The 18,502-nt window shown below is 42.3% G+C and overlaps 1 protein-coding gene across 4 annotated transcripts in view; it reads left to right on the forward strand.

The window, feature by feature from the left end:
* CNOT9 (CCR4-NOT transcription complex subunit 9) overlaps window positions 1-18,068 on the forward strand; it is a 33,651-nt gene extending 15,583 nt beyond the window's left edge. For 2 of the 4 annotated variants that reach the window (XM_004576827.2, XM_058665009.1), the window contains exons 2-8: window positions 1,214-1,393; window positions 3,497-3,612; window positions 6,558-6,667; window positions 9,769-9,878; window positions 14,786-14,884; window positions 15,096-15,187; window positions 16,588-18,068. In XM_004576827.2, coding sequence (XP_004576884.1) covers window positions 1,214-1,393; window positions 3,497-3,612; window positions 6,558-6,667; window positions 9,769-9,878; window positions 14,786-14,884; window positions 15,096-15,187; window positions 16,588-16,756 — 876 coding nt within the window. In that variant the 3' untranslated portion in view covers window positions 16,757-18,068. The other 2 variants (XM_058665008.1, XM_036493132.2) reach the window with 2 other exon arrangements.
* The last annotated feature ends 434 nt before the right edge of the window (window positions 18,069-18,502 follow it).

Genomic DNA, 18,502 nt, shown 5'->3' on the forward strand with positions numbered 1-18,502 from the left:
TGGCCCAAAGTCTTGGAACCCTGCACCCACATGACTAGAGGAAGCATCTGCCTTCACATCGACTCATCTCTGGCCGTTATGGCCTCTTTTTTTTTAAAAAAAAAAGATTTATTCATTTTATTACAGCCAGATATACAGAGAGGAGGAGAGACAGAGAGGAAGATCTTTTGTCTGATGATTCACTCCCCAAATGAGCCGCAATGGGCTGGTGCAAGCTGATCCGAAGCCGGGAACCTGGCACCTCTTCCGGGTCTCCCACTCGGGTGCAGGGTCCCAATGCATTGGGCCGTCCTCGACTGCTTTCCCAGGCCACAAGCAGGGAGCTGGATGGGAAGTGGAGCTGCCGGGATTAGAACCGGCGCCCATATGGGATCCCCGGGCTTTCAAGGCGAGGACTTTAGCCGCTAGGCCATGCCGCCGGGCCCATGTGACCTCTTTAGAATTGAACCAGCGTCTTCCTCTCTGCCGCTCCTCATTTCTGTATATCTGACTTTGCAATAAAAATAAATAAATCTTTAAAAAAGCAAACAAACAAATAGAAAAAGCACAAAAAAGGGCCCGGCGTCATGGCCTAGCGGCTTAAGTCCTCGCCTTGAACGCCCCGGGATTCCATGATAGCGCCAGTTCTGGTCCCAGCAGCCCTGCTTCCCATCCTATTCCCTGCTTGTGGCCTGGGAAAGCAATTGAGGACAGCCCAAAGCCTTGGGACCGTACACCCACTTGGGAAACCTGAAGGAATTTCATGGCTCCTGGCTTCGGATTGGTGCAACACCAGCTGTCATGGGCACTTGGGGAGTGAATCATTGGACAGAAGATCTTCCTCTCTGTCTCTTCTCCTCTCTGTATATGTGACTTTGCAGTAAAAATAAATAAATCTTTAAAAAAAAAAAAACAGCAGACAGAAAATCTCTATTACCTTTTCTGTATAAATCTGCCTTTCCAATAAAAACAAAGGGAAAAAGTCTAACAATAAACATTTGCATACTTTAATACAATCCAGTTAATCTACAGGATGGATTTCTAAATATGAAATTATTAAAGCGTGTGTGCATTTTAGGTTTTCATCAATAATTGCCAAAGAGGTTGGATGAGTTTATATCAGATGTGTATTTTTAGGCTCGTATTTATTTGAAACATTTCCTTCAAAGCACTATTTCAATGTGAGACATTGACTCTAATAAGCGCATTTTTACTTTCTTATTTTTATCTAAAGCCCGTGCCTACTGCACTGGCTCAGGTGGATAGAGAGAAGATCTATCAGTGGATCAACGAGTTGTCCAGTCCTGAGACAAGAGAAAATGCTTTGCTGGAGTTGAGTAAAAAACGAGAATCTGTCCCGGACCTTGCACCCATGCTGTGGCATTCATTTGGTACTATTGCAGCACTTTTACAGGTGAGTCTATGTACATGCCTGGCATTACACTCCTGTTCTTTTTTTTTTTTTTTTTTTTTTTTTAAGATTTATTTTGTTTTTATTACAAAGTCAGATATACCAAGAGGCGGAGAGATAGAGAGGAAGATCTTCCATCTGATGAATCACTCCCTAAGTGAGCACAACGGAGCCAGGAACTTCCTCCAGGTCTCCCACACAGGTGCTGGGCCATTCTTGACTGCCTTTCCAGGCCACAAGCAGGGAGCTGGATGGGAAGTGGAGCTGCTGGGATTAGAACCGGCGTCCATATGGGATCCGGGCGTGTTCAAGGCGAGGACCTTAGGTACTAGGCCACGCCGCCGGGCCCCAGTCCTGTTCTTACACTAGTGGATTTCTCTGCTTTTGCTGATCATTCTGAAGACATTAAGGTGATTCTTCAAACATTGGTTTTGTAAGAACCTGTTTTAGAGAAGTCTAAAGTGTTAAGATGCAGATTCTCAGATTCTTTCCAAGAAATTCATTTAAGTCAGTCAGATGTAGGTCCAGAAATCTGTTTTCAAATATTTATACATCCACAAGATTTTCAGTCCTGGCTACCATGCCAGGCCCCTCTCAAATTTCTGATAATTAACTTTCCAAATCTGTGAAGTATAGATTTGCATTCCAATTCCTACTGCATACAACCAAGAAATTATCATTAAGGGAAAATTTTCTATGTAAGGTTTTACAATTAAAATAACTAGAAGGGGGACCGGTGTGGTAGCTTAGTAGCTAAAGTCCTCACCTTGTATGTGCCAGGATCCCATATGGGTAACCCTCTTCCCATCCAGCTCCCTGCTTGTGGCCTGGAAAGGCAGTAGAGGATGACTCAAAGCCTTGGGACCCTGCACCCGCGTGGGAGATCTTGAAGAAGCTCAGGACTCATGGCTTTGGGATTGGCTCAGCCATTGCAGCTACTTGGGGAGTGAACCAGCGGATAAAAGATCTTTCTCTCTGTCTTTCCTTCTTGCTGTAAATCTAACTATTCAATAAAAGGAAATAAATCTTAAAAAAAAAAAATACTGGGACCCAAGACCTTAAATAAATACACAGAAGGAGGGGGCATTGTTGTGACACAGTGGGTTATGAGCTCCAATTTCAGTCCCAGTTGCTGCACTTTTCCCTGTACGGAGCCCTGGAAAGCAGCAGAATATGTTTCTTCCAGGTGAAACTCCTAGCTTTGGCTTGGCCATACCCTGGCCATTGTAACCTTTTAGGGTGTTGAATCTACAGACAGAAGAAATCTCTCCCTCCCTCCCTCCTTTGTTTATAACTCTGCATTTTTAATTAATAAATAAATGGAAGTTAGTATAACAGTGAAGATGCTAATATTGCACATCTTTTGACGTGCCTCGATTCAATATCCAGCTCCAGGGCCTGACTAGCTTCCTGCCATGTGTGTAGGTCTGGATTGCATTGTAGGCTGCTCCAGCTTTGCCCAGTCCTAGCATTGCAGACATTTTGACAATGAATCAACAGATGGGAATCGTCTGTCTCTCTGTATTAAATAAATAAAAGTAAATTAGGGTCAACAGATCTTTTTGATACAGTCTGTTTTGTGCACATATCCTCATTCATAGGCTAATGTTCCTGTAGCCCCCTTTTTTTTTAATTTGCTACCTAACTGAACTCAGACCTCTTTGTGAGGTATGACATTGATTTAATAACAATTTCTGCTCATGGTTGCATTGTTAACAACTTTTAAATGGTTAAAAGTAAGTTTCTGGCAACAAGAACTATAAAAATCCAGGGATCCTTCAAGTAAAAGATTCAGTAGCTGTAAGATACAAGAAGAAAGTATGGAAAGCCATAGTTGCCACCACAGAATTCCTCGTAGAAAAACCTATAGAGCCATAGTAACAGAACTGTGTGAACTACTTAGTCAAGTGTGTCTGCAGTGGAAGGATAGGAACGTTGTTTGTTTCTTTCTTGGTTCAGTTCTACTGGCATCTGCAGAATTAAGAGATTTGGGAGTATTGGAGTTTCTGTGTTGTTTTTTTTTACCCCTTAATTATATGGGAATCGGGCTATATATAGTTATTTCTTACCTGTACTCATTTCCAGCTTTGTTTGTTTTGTTTTTAGGAAATTGTAAATATCTACCCATCTATCAACCCCCCTACCTTGACAGCACACCAGTCTAACAGAGTTTGCAATGCGCTGGCATTGCTGCAATGTGTGGCTTCACACCCAGAAACCAGGTAAGGGCTTAAAGCAAGTCATTAGAGGAGGTGTATACTGAATATATCCTTAACCTTTTGCTGAATGATGAGAGAAGGTCAGGCAGTGGGGTTGTGTGTGGGTATGAATCTTTAGGATGCTAACTTACTTTTTACCCAATAAATGTAGCAATGAACTAAAAATAGCAGCTTTGATGAGGCAGCCATTTCACACAGTAGTTAAGGTCCCAGGTGGGACTCCTTGGTGCCTTATCAGAGTGCCTAGTTCCAGTTCCAGCTACACTTTTGATCCAGCTTCTTGCTAATGTGCATCCCGGAAACAGCACATGATACCTTGAGTATTTGAGTTTGTGCCACCCACAGTCATAACTTGAACTGAGTTTTAGGTTTCCTGGCTTTGACCTGACCCAGTTGCTGCTGATGTGGGCATTTGAGAATTGGACCAGTGAATAGAATAATCATCTTCCCAACCCTTCTTCTGCCTTTCAAATTTTATTTATTTTTTATTTTTATTGCAAAGTCAGATATATATATAGAGAGACAGGAGGAGAGACAAATATTTTCCATCCGCTGATTCAGTCCCCAAGTGGCCGCAACAGCTGGTGCTGAGCTGATCCAGAGCCAGAAGCCAGGAGCTCTTATTGAGTCTCCCACACTGGTACAGATTCCAAAGTTTTTGGGCCATCCTCAACTGCTTTACCAGGCCACAGGCAGGAAGCTGAATGGGAAGCAGGGCTCCCGGGATAGGAACCAGCGCCTATATGGGATCCTGGGATGCAAGACGAGAACTTTAGCCACTAGACTACTGCGCCAGGCCCTGCCTTTCAAATTTTAAAAGGCTTGGCACAGTGGTTGGCACACAGTGGTTGGCACAGTAGTGTAGCCCTCCACCTATAACACTGGCATCCCATAAGGGTGTTGGTTCGAGTTCTGTCTGCTCTGCTTCCAGTCTAGCTTCCTGCTTATGACCTGGGAAAGCAGCAGAAGGTGGCCAATGGCCTTGGATCCTGTGGCCATGTGAAAGACTTAGGGGAGGTGCTTGACTACCAGCTTCAGATCAGCTGCATCAGCCCAACTACAACCATTGCAACCATTTGAGGTATAAACCAATGGAAAGATCTCTATCTGTCTATAACTTTTTCAAGTAAAATAAATAACTTTTTTTTTTAAAGCATGTGCAGAATTCACAGTGGTTAAGACACTTGGATCTGAAAATCAACTCTACTGCCAGTTCCAGCTTCCTGCTAATGTATACATTGTGACTCACGTATTTGCAGCCCTCATCCAGATGGGAAACTTAGATTGATTTCCCAGCCATAGGCTTCACCCTGGTCTACTCTCATCTCTTGTGCTCATTACTTGGGGAGTGAACTGGTAGATGTCATATCTCTATTCTGTGTGTTTCAAATAAATAATATTTTAGTAATATTTGTTTTTATTTGAAGGGCAGATTTATGCAGACGAGGGACAGAGAAAGATTTTCTGCCCACTGGTTCACTCCTCAAATGGCCTATCTGAAGGTATAAGTCAGGAGCTTCTTCCAGGTCTCCCATGTGGGCACAGGGTCCCAAGGCTTTGGGCCATCGTCCACTGCTTTTCCAGGCCACAAACCAGAAGCTGGATGGGAAGTGGAGCAGCTGGGTCAAAACTGGTGCCCATTTTGGATCCTGGCACTTTCAAGGCAGATTAGCCAATCAAGCCATCTTACTAGGCCCCAGTGATGATAGCATTGACTTTTTTTTTTTGAAGATTTATTTATTTTTATTACAAAGTCAGATATATAGAGAGGAGGAGAGACAGAGAGGAAGATCTTCCCTCCGATGATTCACTCCCCAAGTGCCCATGACAGCTGGTGCTGCGCCGAGCTGATGCCGGGAACCTGGAACCTCTTCCGGGTCTCGCACGCGGGTGCAGGGTCCCAAAGCATCGACTGCTTTCCCAGGCCACAAGCAGGGAGCTGGATGGGAAGTGGAGCTGCCGGGATTAGAACTGGCGCCCATATGGGATCCCCGGGCTTTCAAGGCGAGGACTTTAGCCGCTAGGCCACGCCACCGGGCCCACCATTGATGTTTTGAGCTAAGTAAGTCTTTGTGGTAGGAGGAGGGAGACAAGGGAGAGTGCTGTCCTGTGCATTGTGGTATGTATAGCATCATCTCTGGCCTCCACCCAGTAGCTTTCAGTAATCCTCAGGTATGATAGCCCAAAATGTTTCCGGATAATAGTACATGTTTCATTAGAGGCAAAGCTGCTCCATTTAAGAACCAGTAGTTATAATATTGGTTACTCAGTACCATGTCAGTTATCTCCATAATGTTGTAAATTGTTGTTGATGTTATGTTGGGACTTATAAGTGGTCAGGATGATACTCTGCCAGCTCAACCTTCAGACCAGAGATGGTCTCCCCAAGAGACCGTTGAATGTATCTGGACAATAAGACGCCGGACTCTATGCTTGGTATATGCCTGCAATTAAAGAATCTTGACTGGATTTGAGCTGTAATACTGCAATAAGGTGGAGGAATCCACCATGGGGGAGGGTACAGGGAGGGGTTGGGGGAATCCCAGAGCCTATGAAACTGTCACAAAACGAAATGTAATCATAAAAAAAAAAGAACCAGTAGTTATAATGATGACTTTTGCCATTCTCTCTCTGGTTTTTTTTTTAATTATTATTAATTACATTAATTACACAGTTTCATAGGCTCTGGGATTCCCCCAACCCCTCTCCCTACCCTCCCCCCATGGTGGATTCCTCCATCTTGTTGCAGTATTACAGATCAAGTTCAGTTAAGATTCTTTTTCATTGCAAGCATATACCAGACAAAGAGTCCAGCATCTCATTGTCGAGGTACATTCAACTTTTAAATATTCCTTGCTCTTGCATGTTCTGTAACCACCTGGAATTTGAATGTTGAATAACCTCAGAAGTCTACTCTTGACTCTGAACGTGAATTGTTTTTCTTCCAGGTCAGCATTTCTCGCAGCACACATCCCACTTTTTTTGTACCCCTTTTTGCACACTGTCAGCAAAACACGTCCGTTTGAATATCTTCGGCTCACCAGCCTGGGAGTTATTGGTAAGTTAGGCAAGCCTAGTGTCCTTATTCTGCTGTCTCTGTTGGGTGTTTTAATCTTGCTTCCTGGGCTTGTGTTCACTTCTGCCTAGGGGATTGTCTCATTCATTAATAAATTATTAGTGTCAGGAACATAATGACTCTGCAGGAATTATTCTAAGAATTTCTGATCAGCTATGAGATGTAACATTTAGGATTCAATTCAGTAGAATACGTAGAAACATTTACTAGAACTTTTTTTTAAGTTTTTTTTAATTGGACAATCAGATATACAGAGAGGAGGAGTGACAGACAGGAAGATCTTCCGTCCGATGATTCACTCCCCAAATGAGCCGCAATGGCTGAAGTTGCACTGATCCAAAACAAGGAGCAAGGAGCCTCTTCTGAATATCTCCCACATGGGTACAGGGCTCCAAGGCTTTGGGCCATCCTCAACTGCTTTCCCAGGCCACAAGCAGGGAGCTGGATGGGAAACAGGGCCGCCAGGATTAGAACCGGCGACCAAATGGGATCCCGGCACATGTGAGGCAAGGACTTTTAGCCACTAGTCTATCACAGCAGGCTCCTAGAATTTTAAGGTGTAAAAAGGCTTAACAGTGCAACAAGTATTATAGGAATAAGAGTTTGAATTTGGACTTACTGTTATTGTGATTTTCTCAGTTGTTCTGCTATACAAGTTTACTTCACAAAGTTAAATTTTTCTGTCCTGAAGCAAATGTTTATGCATACAAGGATGTATAAATGCCTTTTACTTAAGAAAATAAGATATCCCCTGTTTCACATCTCATTCTCTTGAGTAGTAAAGAATGGGGCTGGCATTTTGACCCAACAGATTATACTGTTACGTGCAGTGCCATTATCCTAAATGAGCACCAGTCACAACTGTTCTGCCTCTGATCCAGCTCCCTGCCATCTGCTTGGGAAACTTAGTTGGGGTGCTTGGCTCCTGACTCTACTAGGCCATTGTGGTCATCTGGGGAATGCACCATCAGGTGGACAATTCTGTCTATCTCCCTGTTTCTCTATAATTCTGCCTTTCAAATATGTAAAATCAATCTTAAAAAAAAAAAAGCAAAATTCACTACCAGAAAACTACAGTAGTAAAAACAGTGTGGTATTAGTGTAGAGAGAGATTTATACATTAATGGAATAGGATTAGAGTCTGGAAGTAGACTCACACATTCATGGTAAATGGAGTTTTTATAAGGTGCAAACACAATTTAGTACAGAAAGGATAGTTTTTTCAGTAAATAGTACAAGATCAACTGGATGTCTAAAAAAAAAAACCCACAGTCCACACCATTAGCTCCATGCAAAACTTCAATGGATTATAAATCTATATAAAACCTAAATAAAGTGTCCAGTGCGGTAGCCTAATGGCTGAAGTCCTTGCCTTGCACACACTCCAGGATCCCATATGAATGCCAGTTCCTGTTCTGGCTGCTGCACTTCCCTTCCAGCTCCCTGCTTGTGGCCTGGGAAAGCAGTTGGGGACGGCCCCAAAGCCTTTAGAACCAGCACCCATGTAGGAGACCTGGAGGAAGCTCCTGGCTCCTGGCTTTGGATTGGCTTAGCACCAGCCAGTGCAGCCTCTTGGGGAATCAATCAGGGGATGGAAAATCTTCCTCTCTGTCTCTTCTGCTCTCTGTATATCTGACTTTATAATAAAAATAAGTAAATCTTTTTTAAAAAGCTAAATAATAATTTGAATCCACCTTAGGCCATATTGGGTTCATACTGGTTGCTGTGGAGTTTAGATGTATTTGTAGGTTACCTGTTCTGTGTAAAGCAAATAACATTCCTTATTAATAGTAGAGTTTTGGTTACTGAGATCCATGTTTCAGTAGAGCAGTGCTTCCTAGAATGAAGAAGTTAGTGCCATACTGTTTCTATCACCTGGTCAGTGATGTCATTTAATTGTGTCAGTTGTTAGAAACCCACGGAAGAATTGGAATGAATGCTGGGAATCATCTGTTGTGTTCTTATAAGATAAAAAAAAAAACGGGTCTTTTGGGGCCCAGCACGATAGTATAGTGGTTAAAGTCCTCACCTTGCACACGGCAGGATCCCATATGGTCGCTAGTTCTAATCCTGGCGGCCCTGCTTCCCATCCAGTTCCCTGCTTGTGGCCTGGGGAAGCAGTTGAGGACGGCCCAGGGCCTTGGGACTCTGCACCCGCATGGGAGACCCATAAGAAGCTCCGGGCTTCAGATTGGCTCGGCTCTGGCCATTGCGGTCACTTGGGGAGTGAACTATCAGACGGAAAATCTTCCTCTCTATCTTTCCTCCTCTGAATATCTGTCTTTCCAATAAGAATAAATAAATCTTAAAAAAAAAAACAAGTTTTTTTTTTTTTTTTTTTAAAGATTTATTCATTTTATTACAGCCAGATATACAGAGAGGAGGAGAGACAGAGAGGAAGATCTTCCCTCCGATGATTCACTCCCCAAGTGAGCCGCAACAGCCGGTGCACGCCGATCCGAAGCCGGGAACCTGGAACCTCTTCCGGGTCTCCCACGCGGGTGCAGGGTCCCAATGCATTGGGCCATCCTCAGCTGCTTTCCCAGGCCACACACAGGGAGCTAGATGGGAAGTGGAGCTTCCGGGATTAGAACCGGCACCCATATGGGATCCCGGGGCTTTCAAGGCGAGGACTTTAGCCACTAGGCCACGCCGCCGGGCCCACGAGGTGTTTTTTAAAGGGAAGAAAGTTGTGGCGTCAGGACTACTATTCAAGTGTGACCTTAGTTCTTATTTATAATTGCTTTTCTCTTGAATGTATTTTAATACTGATGAAGACGTCTCCTAAATAATGTAGGCAAAGAATGGACTGTTAATATTACAACATTGTCTTCTAAGTGGGATAGAAATATGTAAATGATTGACTGCAGCTCACCTACATGATAGGCAAACTTGGTATCATTCAGTGGAGCTGATGAAATCAAAGCATGTTATTTTATTTATTTATTTTTAATTGGCATGGGATTCTGGTGTAAAGGCCACAGTTTGTGTGTGTTAGTTTGAATCCCACAACCCATTTGGTGAACAAAATTAATTTTAACCGGAAACCCCAACCCTGTAACAATTTTGTTTGTTTTCTGTAGGGGCCCTAGTAAAAACAGATGAGCAAGAAGTAATCAACTTTTTGTTGACAACGGAAATTATCCCTTTGTGTTTGCGCATTATGGAATCTGGAAGTGAACTCTCTAAAACGGTATGTGCTTTACTTAGAGTCTCCATTGTGTTGAGTCTCAAGCTGCTCTTTTGTGGTTGCAGCATCATTTTGTGCCTCTCTAGAGTTTTGAATCTTGTGTGAATGTATTTTATCTCTTGAACATAAATTGTTATAAACTGATCGTTTAAACACCCCAGATGATTCCAAAGGATATCAAGTTAAACACTAAAAATGTATTCCTTTCCTATTTAAACCACTTCTCATTCCACAGGCACAATATAAGTGTAGAATTCCAAAGGGTTTTTTTGTTTTGTTTTGTTTAATAAGGTTCATGCACTTGAGCTTCTGTTTACTGTGCACTTTAACCTTGAACACTACTAGCTGCTAAATTCTTACTTCATTTACCCTGTCAGCTCTGTGGGCTTCTCATAGAAAATATTGCATTGAAGGGCCCGGCACGGAGGCCTAGCAGCTAAAGTCCTTACCTTGAACCCAGCAGGATCCCATATGGCGCCAGTTCTAATCCCAGTTGCTCCACTTCCCATCCAGTTCCCTGCCCATGGCCTGGGAAAGCAGTAGAGGATGGCACAAAGCCTTGGAACCCTGCACCTACATGGGAGACCCAGAAGAGCTCCTGGCTCCTGGCTTTGGATTGGCATAGCTCCAGCCGTTGCAGTCACTTGGGGAGTGAACCATCGATGAAAGATCTTCTCTGTCTCTCCTTCTCTCTGTATATCTGACTTTGCAATAAAAAATAAAAAGATCTTTCTAAAAAATACTGCATTGAAAACTTAGTCACCCTGATTTTTCCTCTTGTAGGTGAATTTGTCTTTCTAAAGTAGCTCTTCTGTGTGTTTCTTGTTGTTGAATATTTTAAAGATTTGTTTATTTTTATTGTAAAGGCAGATCAGATTTATAGAGAGGATAGACAGAAAGATCTATCCACTGATTCACTCCCCAAGTGGCCAGAGCTGAGCAGATCCAAAGCCAGGAACCAGGAGCTTCTTTCAAGTCTCCCATGTGGATGCATGGTCCCAAGGGTTTGGGCCATCCTCCACTGTTTTCCCAAGCCACAAGCAGGAAACTAGATGGGGAAGTAGAGCAGCCAGTATTAAAACTGGTACCCATGTGGGATCCCCAGTGCATGCAAGGTGAGAACTTTATTCAGCAGGCTATTGCACTGGGCCCACATTGAAATGATTTTAACTTGGCATTGAGTATTTTATGTGGTGGGTTCTGTGGCATAGGAAGCTAAGTTTTCCACCTATCGTGCCCGAACCCCATATGAGCACTGATTCGTGTCCTGGCTGCTCCACTGCTGATCTACCTTCTACTTATGGGAAAGCAGTGGAGGATGGCTCCAGTCTTTAGGCTTTTGTACCTCCTTGGCAATCTGAAGGAGGCTGTTGGCTCAACTCAGCCTCAGTGATTACAGTAATCCAGGGAGTAAACCAATGGATGGAAGATCTCTCTGTGTCTGTTTTTCTCTCTCCCCTCCCTCCCTTCTCTGTAACTGTTTTTCAGATAAATAAGTTTTTTTTTTAATATGCAATAGATATATACTGTAAAAATTTCAAATAGTACCAACATGTATACAACTTTAAAAATGCCTCTTCATACCCTAGTCTCAGTGGTAACCCACTGTTACTACTTTTTAGTGTCCTTCTAAAACTAGTCTGTGTTGTTTAATCTCAGATTATAGCTAGTTTTATTTAGGATTTATTATTATTAATTAGAGCAAGCTCCCATCTGCTGATTCATTCCCCAAATACCCATAAAGGCCAGAGCTATGTCAGAGCAAAGCCAGGAGCCGAAAACTCAGTCTGGGTTTTCTGAAGGCCTCGCAGAAGCCTGACCACTTCATCCCTCATCTGCTGCCGGGCAGGGGACTTACTAGCAGGAAGTCACAGTCTGGAGCACAACTACAACTTAACCTAGGTACTGATGTGGTGTGCAGGTGTCTTTAACTGCTAGGCCAAACCACTCACTCCCAATTTAACTTTATATTCAGTCTCCCCCCCCGTTAGTTTCTGCTGTTATGACTATATCTCTTTTATGAAATTTTTCTCCCTTTTTAAATGTTTTCTGAATTCAAATTTCAGTTTCTTTGAATGTGTTGATAATTATCATTTGTTCCCTCTTCTTGGGATTTGTCTGCACAGTTTTCTATATGTAGCATTTTTGTTTGTTTTGAGGATTGCTATTCGAGCTGGGGAATACCTGGCTTCTGGGCCGTATAAGGCCCACAAATCATGGAGCATGACCCTAACAAGGCAACCACAGGGAAGACTTGAAACTCAGTAGATTTACAAAGTTGACAGTTTTATGTGGCCTGCAAATATTGTTATAAATATCTAAATGGCCAAAACCCGAGATATATGGAACTGAAGTTATTCATTAACAGATGAGTAAGTAAAGTGTGTGTGTGTGTGTGTGTGTGTGTGTGTGTGTGTGTTAGAAAAGAATGAAATTCTGTCATTTACTGCAAAATGGTTACAATTGGGGACATGATCTTGAATGAAATAAGGCAGATATAAATACACAGATGTTACATGTTCTCCCGATATAGAAAGCTAAAAAAAAAAAAATAGAAATGCCCGAGAATGTCTGAGTGTCAGTCTTGCTGCAAATAAAAGTGGGGCTTAACTTTAGAGTTTTAAGATTTTTGTTTCGATTTTGTGTGTGTTGTTTATTTTTAGCTTTTAAAAGTTTTTAAATTCATCTATTTATTTATACATATTTGAAAAGCTTAGGAACAGAAGGAGAAGTCTTCTGTCTCCTGGTTCAGTCCCCGAATATCCACAACAGTCAGTATGGGCTAGGCCAGACTGGAGCCGTTAACTCCATCCAAGTCTCATTGGTATGGCAGGGACCCAAGTATTTGAGCCATCACCTAAATCCTCCCACAAAGTGCAGAGGCAGAACTTGAACCCAGACACTTCAGTATAGGATGCAGGAGTCCCCAAGAAGAGACTTAACCCACTATGCTCACTGTCCTGCAGCAGTGGACTTGGTGCACAGAGCCAATAATAACACTGTGGACTACTGACTGATGGTCAAAAGCTGAACTTTATTAGTGGCATCAAACTTTATACACTGAGTGTCATATAGGATAAGGGAGGAGGTATGGAGCTTATCAACAAAGCCCATCAACTGTTTCTATACTTTTGTTTGGAACTCTTTTGTTTTGTATATTCCAAGTGTTCTCATTCACATGCTGTCCACTCAACTGTTTTCATACAAATGATATCCATTTAACTGTAGGAATGGTACCCACTCAGTTGTTCTCATACAAATATTATCCTTTCAGTTGTAATCCTGTGCTTGCTGACCTAGGGTCACAATGTCCCTTTACGCTATACCCCAACATTAACCCCTTTGTGGCTTCATCTTATTCTGTTTTGGCCTTCTGGGAAATGAACAAGTGAATGGAAGAGCTCTTTATCTCTCCATCTGTGTAAATCGGCCCTCCAAAAATAAATGAATTTATAAATTTTTTTTAAATAAAAGATTTTCCATATATAAACAGAATACTAAATCTTACATCATAATTGGCTATTCTCTGTTATTGAATGTGCTAAAATATATTCTTCAAGCTCTGAGTTTTCAAAACTTATTTCAAATATTCAGAGGGTTTTGTATTACCTGGAGAACAAATGTTCTTAACCTGAGTTCCTTGAATTAGTTTCTTGGTGGCATTTTTCTGAGCATTGAGTTTATAGCTCTCTTTAGATGCCTAAAGGAATGTGTGAGTTCCTTGTCTGATAATAAACAAGAATCTGTCCTTCTCTTCATTAATTCTGATCTCTTAATTACACATTCAAAGGCATTTCTGATTTTGACAGTCACTTTTTTCTTATTTTGAAGTTACAAAGAAAGGGAAAAACAGAAATCTTTCTGCTGATTCACACCCCTGATGACCACACCCTACAACAGCTTTTAACCTCTTGCTACATTTCATTTATCAGGCAGGGTGGGATTCATTGTGGAGAGTGGTTTTGGCTTTGGTGTTTGTTTTTTGGGGGAGTGGTGGTTTAAGCCTCCAGAGGAAGCTCAGTTGTTGGTAGCATTGAAGTTGTTGCTCTAGGGTATAGCTTTGTTTGTGCCTAAGAATATTAAGATATTCTGTATTGGGCCTGGCAACGTGGCCTAGTGGCTAAAGTCCTCGCCTTGAACGCCCAGGATCCCATATGGGCACCAGTTCTAATCCCGGAAGCTCCACTTCTCATCCAGCTCCCTGCTTGTGGCCTGGGAAAGCAGTGGAGGACGGCCCAAAGCCTTGGGACCCTGCACCCGCGTGGGAGACCCGGAGGAGGTTCCAGGTTCCTGGCTTCGGATCGGCGTGCACCGGCCGTTGCACTCACTTGGGGAGTGAATCATCGGACGGAAGATCTTCCTCTCTGTCTCTCCTCCTCTGTGTATATCTGACTTTGTAATAAAAATAAATCTTTAAAAAAAAAAAGATATTCTGTATTCATAGATAGGAGAGCTTCTGTAACCAATTTTTACGAGCATTTGAGCACCTAACATCCTCATATGCCACTTTTGGAAATTTGAAATCATAAGATGCTCTGTTTCTTTTCAGTGCTTCTACCACTAGAAATACTAAGGACATAATAGTTAATGTGTAAATCTATAGCTATAATAACGTGTATCCATCCTACACCTATGTGGGAGACCTGGATGAAATTGTAGGTTTCAGCTTGTTCCAGCCCTGGCTGTTTCAGGCATTTAGAGAGTATACCAGCAGATGGAAGGTTTCTCTGTGCCACTCTACCTTTCACGTAGATGAAAATAAATTAAAAATAAAAAGGATGTGAACACAAAATTCTTTTTTAAAATGAGTATATATATATTTGAGTGATAAATTGTGTATAATGTACTAAAGTTTCTAACTTGTTCAATTTTCTGATTGATAGTCATTCCTTTCATTTTGTTTCCTTCAGGTTGCCACATTTATCCTCCAGAAGATTCTCTTGGATGACACTGGGTTGGCTTACATATGTCAGACTTATGAGCGGTTCTCCCATGTTGCCATGATCTTGGTGAGTTCTTTCATTCTTCCCTTTTGCAACTACATCTGACCATAAAACTTAATCCCTTTGTAACTGGCAGTAAACAGCCTCACCTCAGTTTTCTAACTAGAAATAACAGTCTGGAACCTTGTGGAATGACTCTCAGACTGTCTGATCTGATGTCAATTCACATTGTTTTTGTGTATTTTTTCCTATCCCTCCCCATATTGGGGGGAAACAGGGTAAAATGGTCCTGCAGCTGTCCAAAGAGCCTTCTGCCCGTCTGCTGAAGCATGTAGTAAGATGTTATCTTCGTCTCTCAGATAACCCCAGGTAAACATTTATAGGATTTGTAGAAGTTCTTAGGGAAATATTCTGTTGAGTGGTATTCCCTTCTCCTGGTGTAGCTTCTGCATCTTTAGGACAGGGAAATTATAAAGCTATAGTTTATCTAGGACAGAACTTAAGTTCCTTTTAAAATATGAAGTACTAAGTTTAAAAATCCATCAGACTTGTATCTTGCACTCTAACTTTGTATGCTACTCTAAAATTCCAGAGTCCAGACAATTTCAAGGGAAACCTTCAAATGTATTACTCCTGTGGTTTCAGCTTTCTATTGTAACTCCACTTGATCAGAAAGAGAGGTATACTTTCAAAGATCTCTTAGAAAGAAACACAACCCAGAGGACTTTTAAAATTGTTTCTAATTCTCTCCTTGATTCCTGTAAGTCTTTGGAGCTAATTGTTTTCCTGTGTTCATAAACTTTCTGCCAGAAAGCATACATTGTAGATATAATGCACTTTAGAAATGTTTGACCTTTTGCTTGCAAATCTATAATTTATGCTGAAAGCCACTTGCTCAGATTCTGCTAAACCACATTGTGAAGTAATTTCTGTATTCCTAGGAAAAGGGATAACTTGATTGAATGTGAACACACTCTCCCATCACTGAGGTTATATAAGCCCCGCCTGCTTTTTAACCATTTTGTTCTGTTCTTCAGTAGTTCCTGTGTTCACCAAACCTGAAGATGTATTTAAAATTCTACTTGTGCAATGAAAACAAATCGGAGTACAAAAGCTATATAATTGTGTGTAGAATAACCCTATAAGTAGACTTTTAAATAGTTAACATTTGCCTTTTTTAGATTTTCAGATTTGACTTTCTGCTGGTCATCTTTTCAAAGAAAATGAAACATTTAAAAGTTCATCTGATAATGCTGTTACCATAGTTAATGTTTTTATTGCGTATCTCATTAAGGTTTTAAAATAGGAGACAAGAATTTTCTGTGATAATAATAATTGTTAATTTAGCATAGAATTTTTCATATTATAAGTGAGGTCCTATCCCCTGTTACTGTGCTGATTTTTGAACTCTTTCATTTACTATGACCCATATATTTCTAACATAAGTATTTTATCAACATTTACTGTAATAAATCAGAAAGCAGTTTGAATCGAAGTCAACTGTTGCATATCTTATTCCATTTTGCTTTTGCTTGATATTCTATGTTGGGGGTATTATTTTAAGAATTCTTACAGGTACAAATCTTGAAGATGTCTGAGCGTCTTTATAATAGAAATGTTAGAGAATTTTAAAGCACTCCTTAATGTAACTTGACAGAACCATAGATTCCCAGGATACTGTATATATCTAAGAAGGGGGTTTTTCCTTCTCCCCAAAATGTGGGTTGATGTGTTGGTCTCCCTGGTTGGTCTGTTTGTTTCTGATGTAGGGCACGTGAAGCACTCAGGCAGTGCCTCCCTGACCAGCTGAAGGATACAACCTTCGCCCAGGTGCTAAAAGATGACACCACCACGAAACGCTGGCTTGCACAACTGGTGAAGAACCTGCAAGAGGGCCAAGTCACCGATCCCCGGGGTATTCCCCTACCCCCTCAGTGATCCTCCCCTGTCCCCTTCCACTACTCCCCAAGTTGGGGAACGGAGGGACAGCCACGAGGAAAACAGCTCAGGTTTTCTCGCCGACCGGTAATAGACAACCTCAATGCTGAACCGCACTGGAGAGAGGGGCACGGTCCCCCTGCTGAGGTGTATGGGCTGCCATCTCAGGCTGTCTTGAGGACCTGGGCCCCTCAGCTACGCCCAGGAAGTGGGCTCCTGACACAGCAGTCTGCCACCACAGCCCCAGGAGGGTGTCAACACCAGCAAATGCTGTGTTTGCAGCATGCCCAAGATGACCCTTCTCCTCACCCTTACCTAGCCGAGGGACAGGAGACTGGTGGCAGCAGCGGCACTCTAGGCATGGTGAATGCCTGGGACCAAGCCACGGGGCGTTTTGTTTTGCCTTCCTGGAAGACTCAAGATGTGTCTCTTCATTCTCTATTTGTTTACTTTGTTTTATTTTATTTTGTTTTGTTTTTAATCTCAGAGAGAGGTGTTTTTAATGGGCATAAGCTGTAAAATTCAGCTAAACTTTGTCAATTGGCACTGTTTACAAGACTGTTAGCTGCATAAGCTCAATAAAAAGTTGGTCTGGGCATTACATCCCCTCTGACAGGCCAATAATGCATTGAGCAGTTGGGAGGAGTGGATGGCAGGGGCAAGTTGTAAAGCCAAAGGACAGCAGGCCCCACCGCCTGCTCCCCTTCCTTCTCTTGCTTCTCCCCCAGGCCTGGATCCCACGGACCTCACCCGGCTTTCTGGCTTTAGCTGCTAGCTTTTCCAAATTAGTACTTTTTCTTTTGCCACTTGCTCATATTAGGTTTAAAATGGGTGTCTTGATTCTTTAGGCCGTCCTGTACTGGGCAAGAGGGGTGGCGGCGGCCCTCACTATCAGTCCAAGTCTTCAAAGATGTCTTTTGGGTGACTTTTAAAAGGGAGGTGCCTGGGATTTACAATTATAGGCAACTTGATCCCACTCTGAGTGTGCATTTCAGTAGCTCCATCTATCTTCATGATTGTATTTGCAACAGTATTAACTAAATGAGTTCATTTTATTCAGATTTAAGATGGAGGGCTGGACTCAACTCACTCAGTTTGGCCTTTTTTTTTTTTTTTTTTTTTTTTTTGATATATTTGTCTTGTGATTTTTGCGAACTACAGGGTTGCCACTAAAATTTTTCACTGGTTCATGTTGTGCCAGAGAATTCCCTTTCTATGGAGCTTTAGGTAGCTCTGGTCACAATCCACAGACTTGAACCTGTAACATAATCTGCCTTGCTGTCCCCCAGTTCTCGCTCCTGCTAGTACTTCTCTTTCTCTCTGTCTCTCTCTCTCTCTCTCTCTCTCATCCCATCTCCAAAGATGGGTCGCTAATCCAGCTCTAGAAAGAGCTGTCCACATGTTACACAATTGCAAGTGTCTGAACAATTTTGGGAGAGTGTCCAGCGCAGGCTCAGAAACCTTTGCAGAGGCAGTTTTGCCAACACAAGGGCTCTTTCAAGCCGACTTTCACAAAAGGAGCCGGCCCTGTTTGTTGGCTTCTGTCTCTTTAGAGCCAAGAAACCAGTCCTTCAAGAACCTAGATGCAGCAAGGGCAGAATAAGCACTTACTCCCCTGCCTTCCAAAAATGAAATCAGGCCAGCTCTCAGCAGCCTGCAGAGGAAGAATCTAGGCGAAAGGGAAGAAGAGCACAGCGTAGCCATCCTGACTCCCTTCACCGCAGTCTGTGATCTGGAGAGTCCAAC

The sequence above is a fragment of the Ochotona princeps genome, chromosome 5 (genome assembly GCF_030435755.1).
Source record: "Ochotona princeps isolate mOchPri1 chromosome 5, mOchPri1.hap1, whole genome shotgun sequence".
In the NCBI taxonomy this organism is placed as follows: Eukaryota; Metazoa; Chordata; class Mammalia; order Lagomorpha; family Ochotonidae; genus Ochotona; species Ochotona princeps.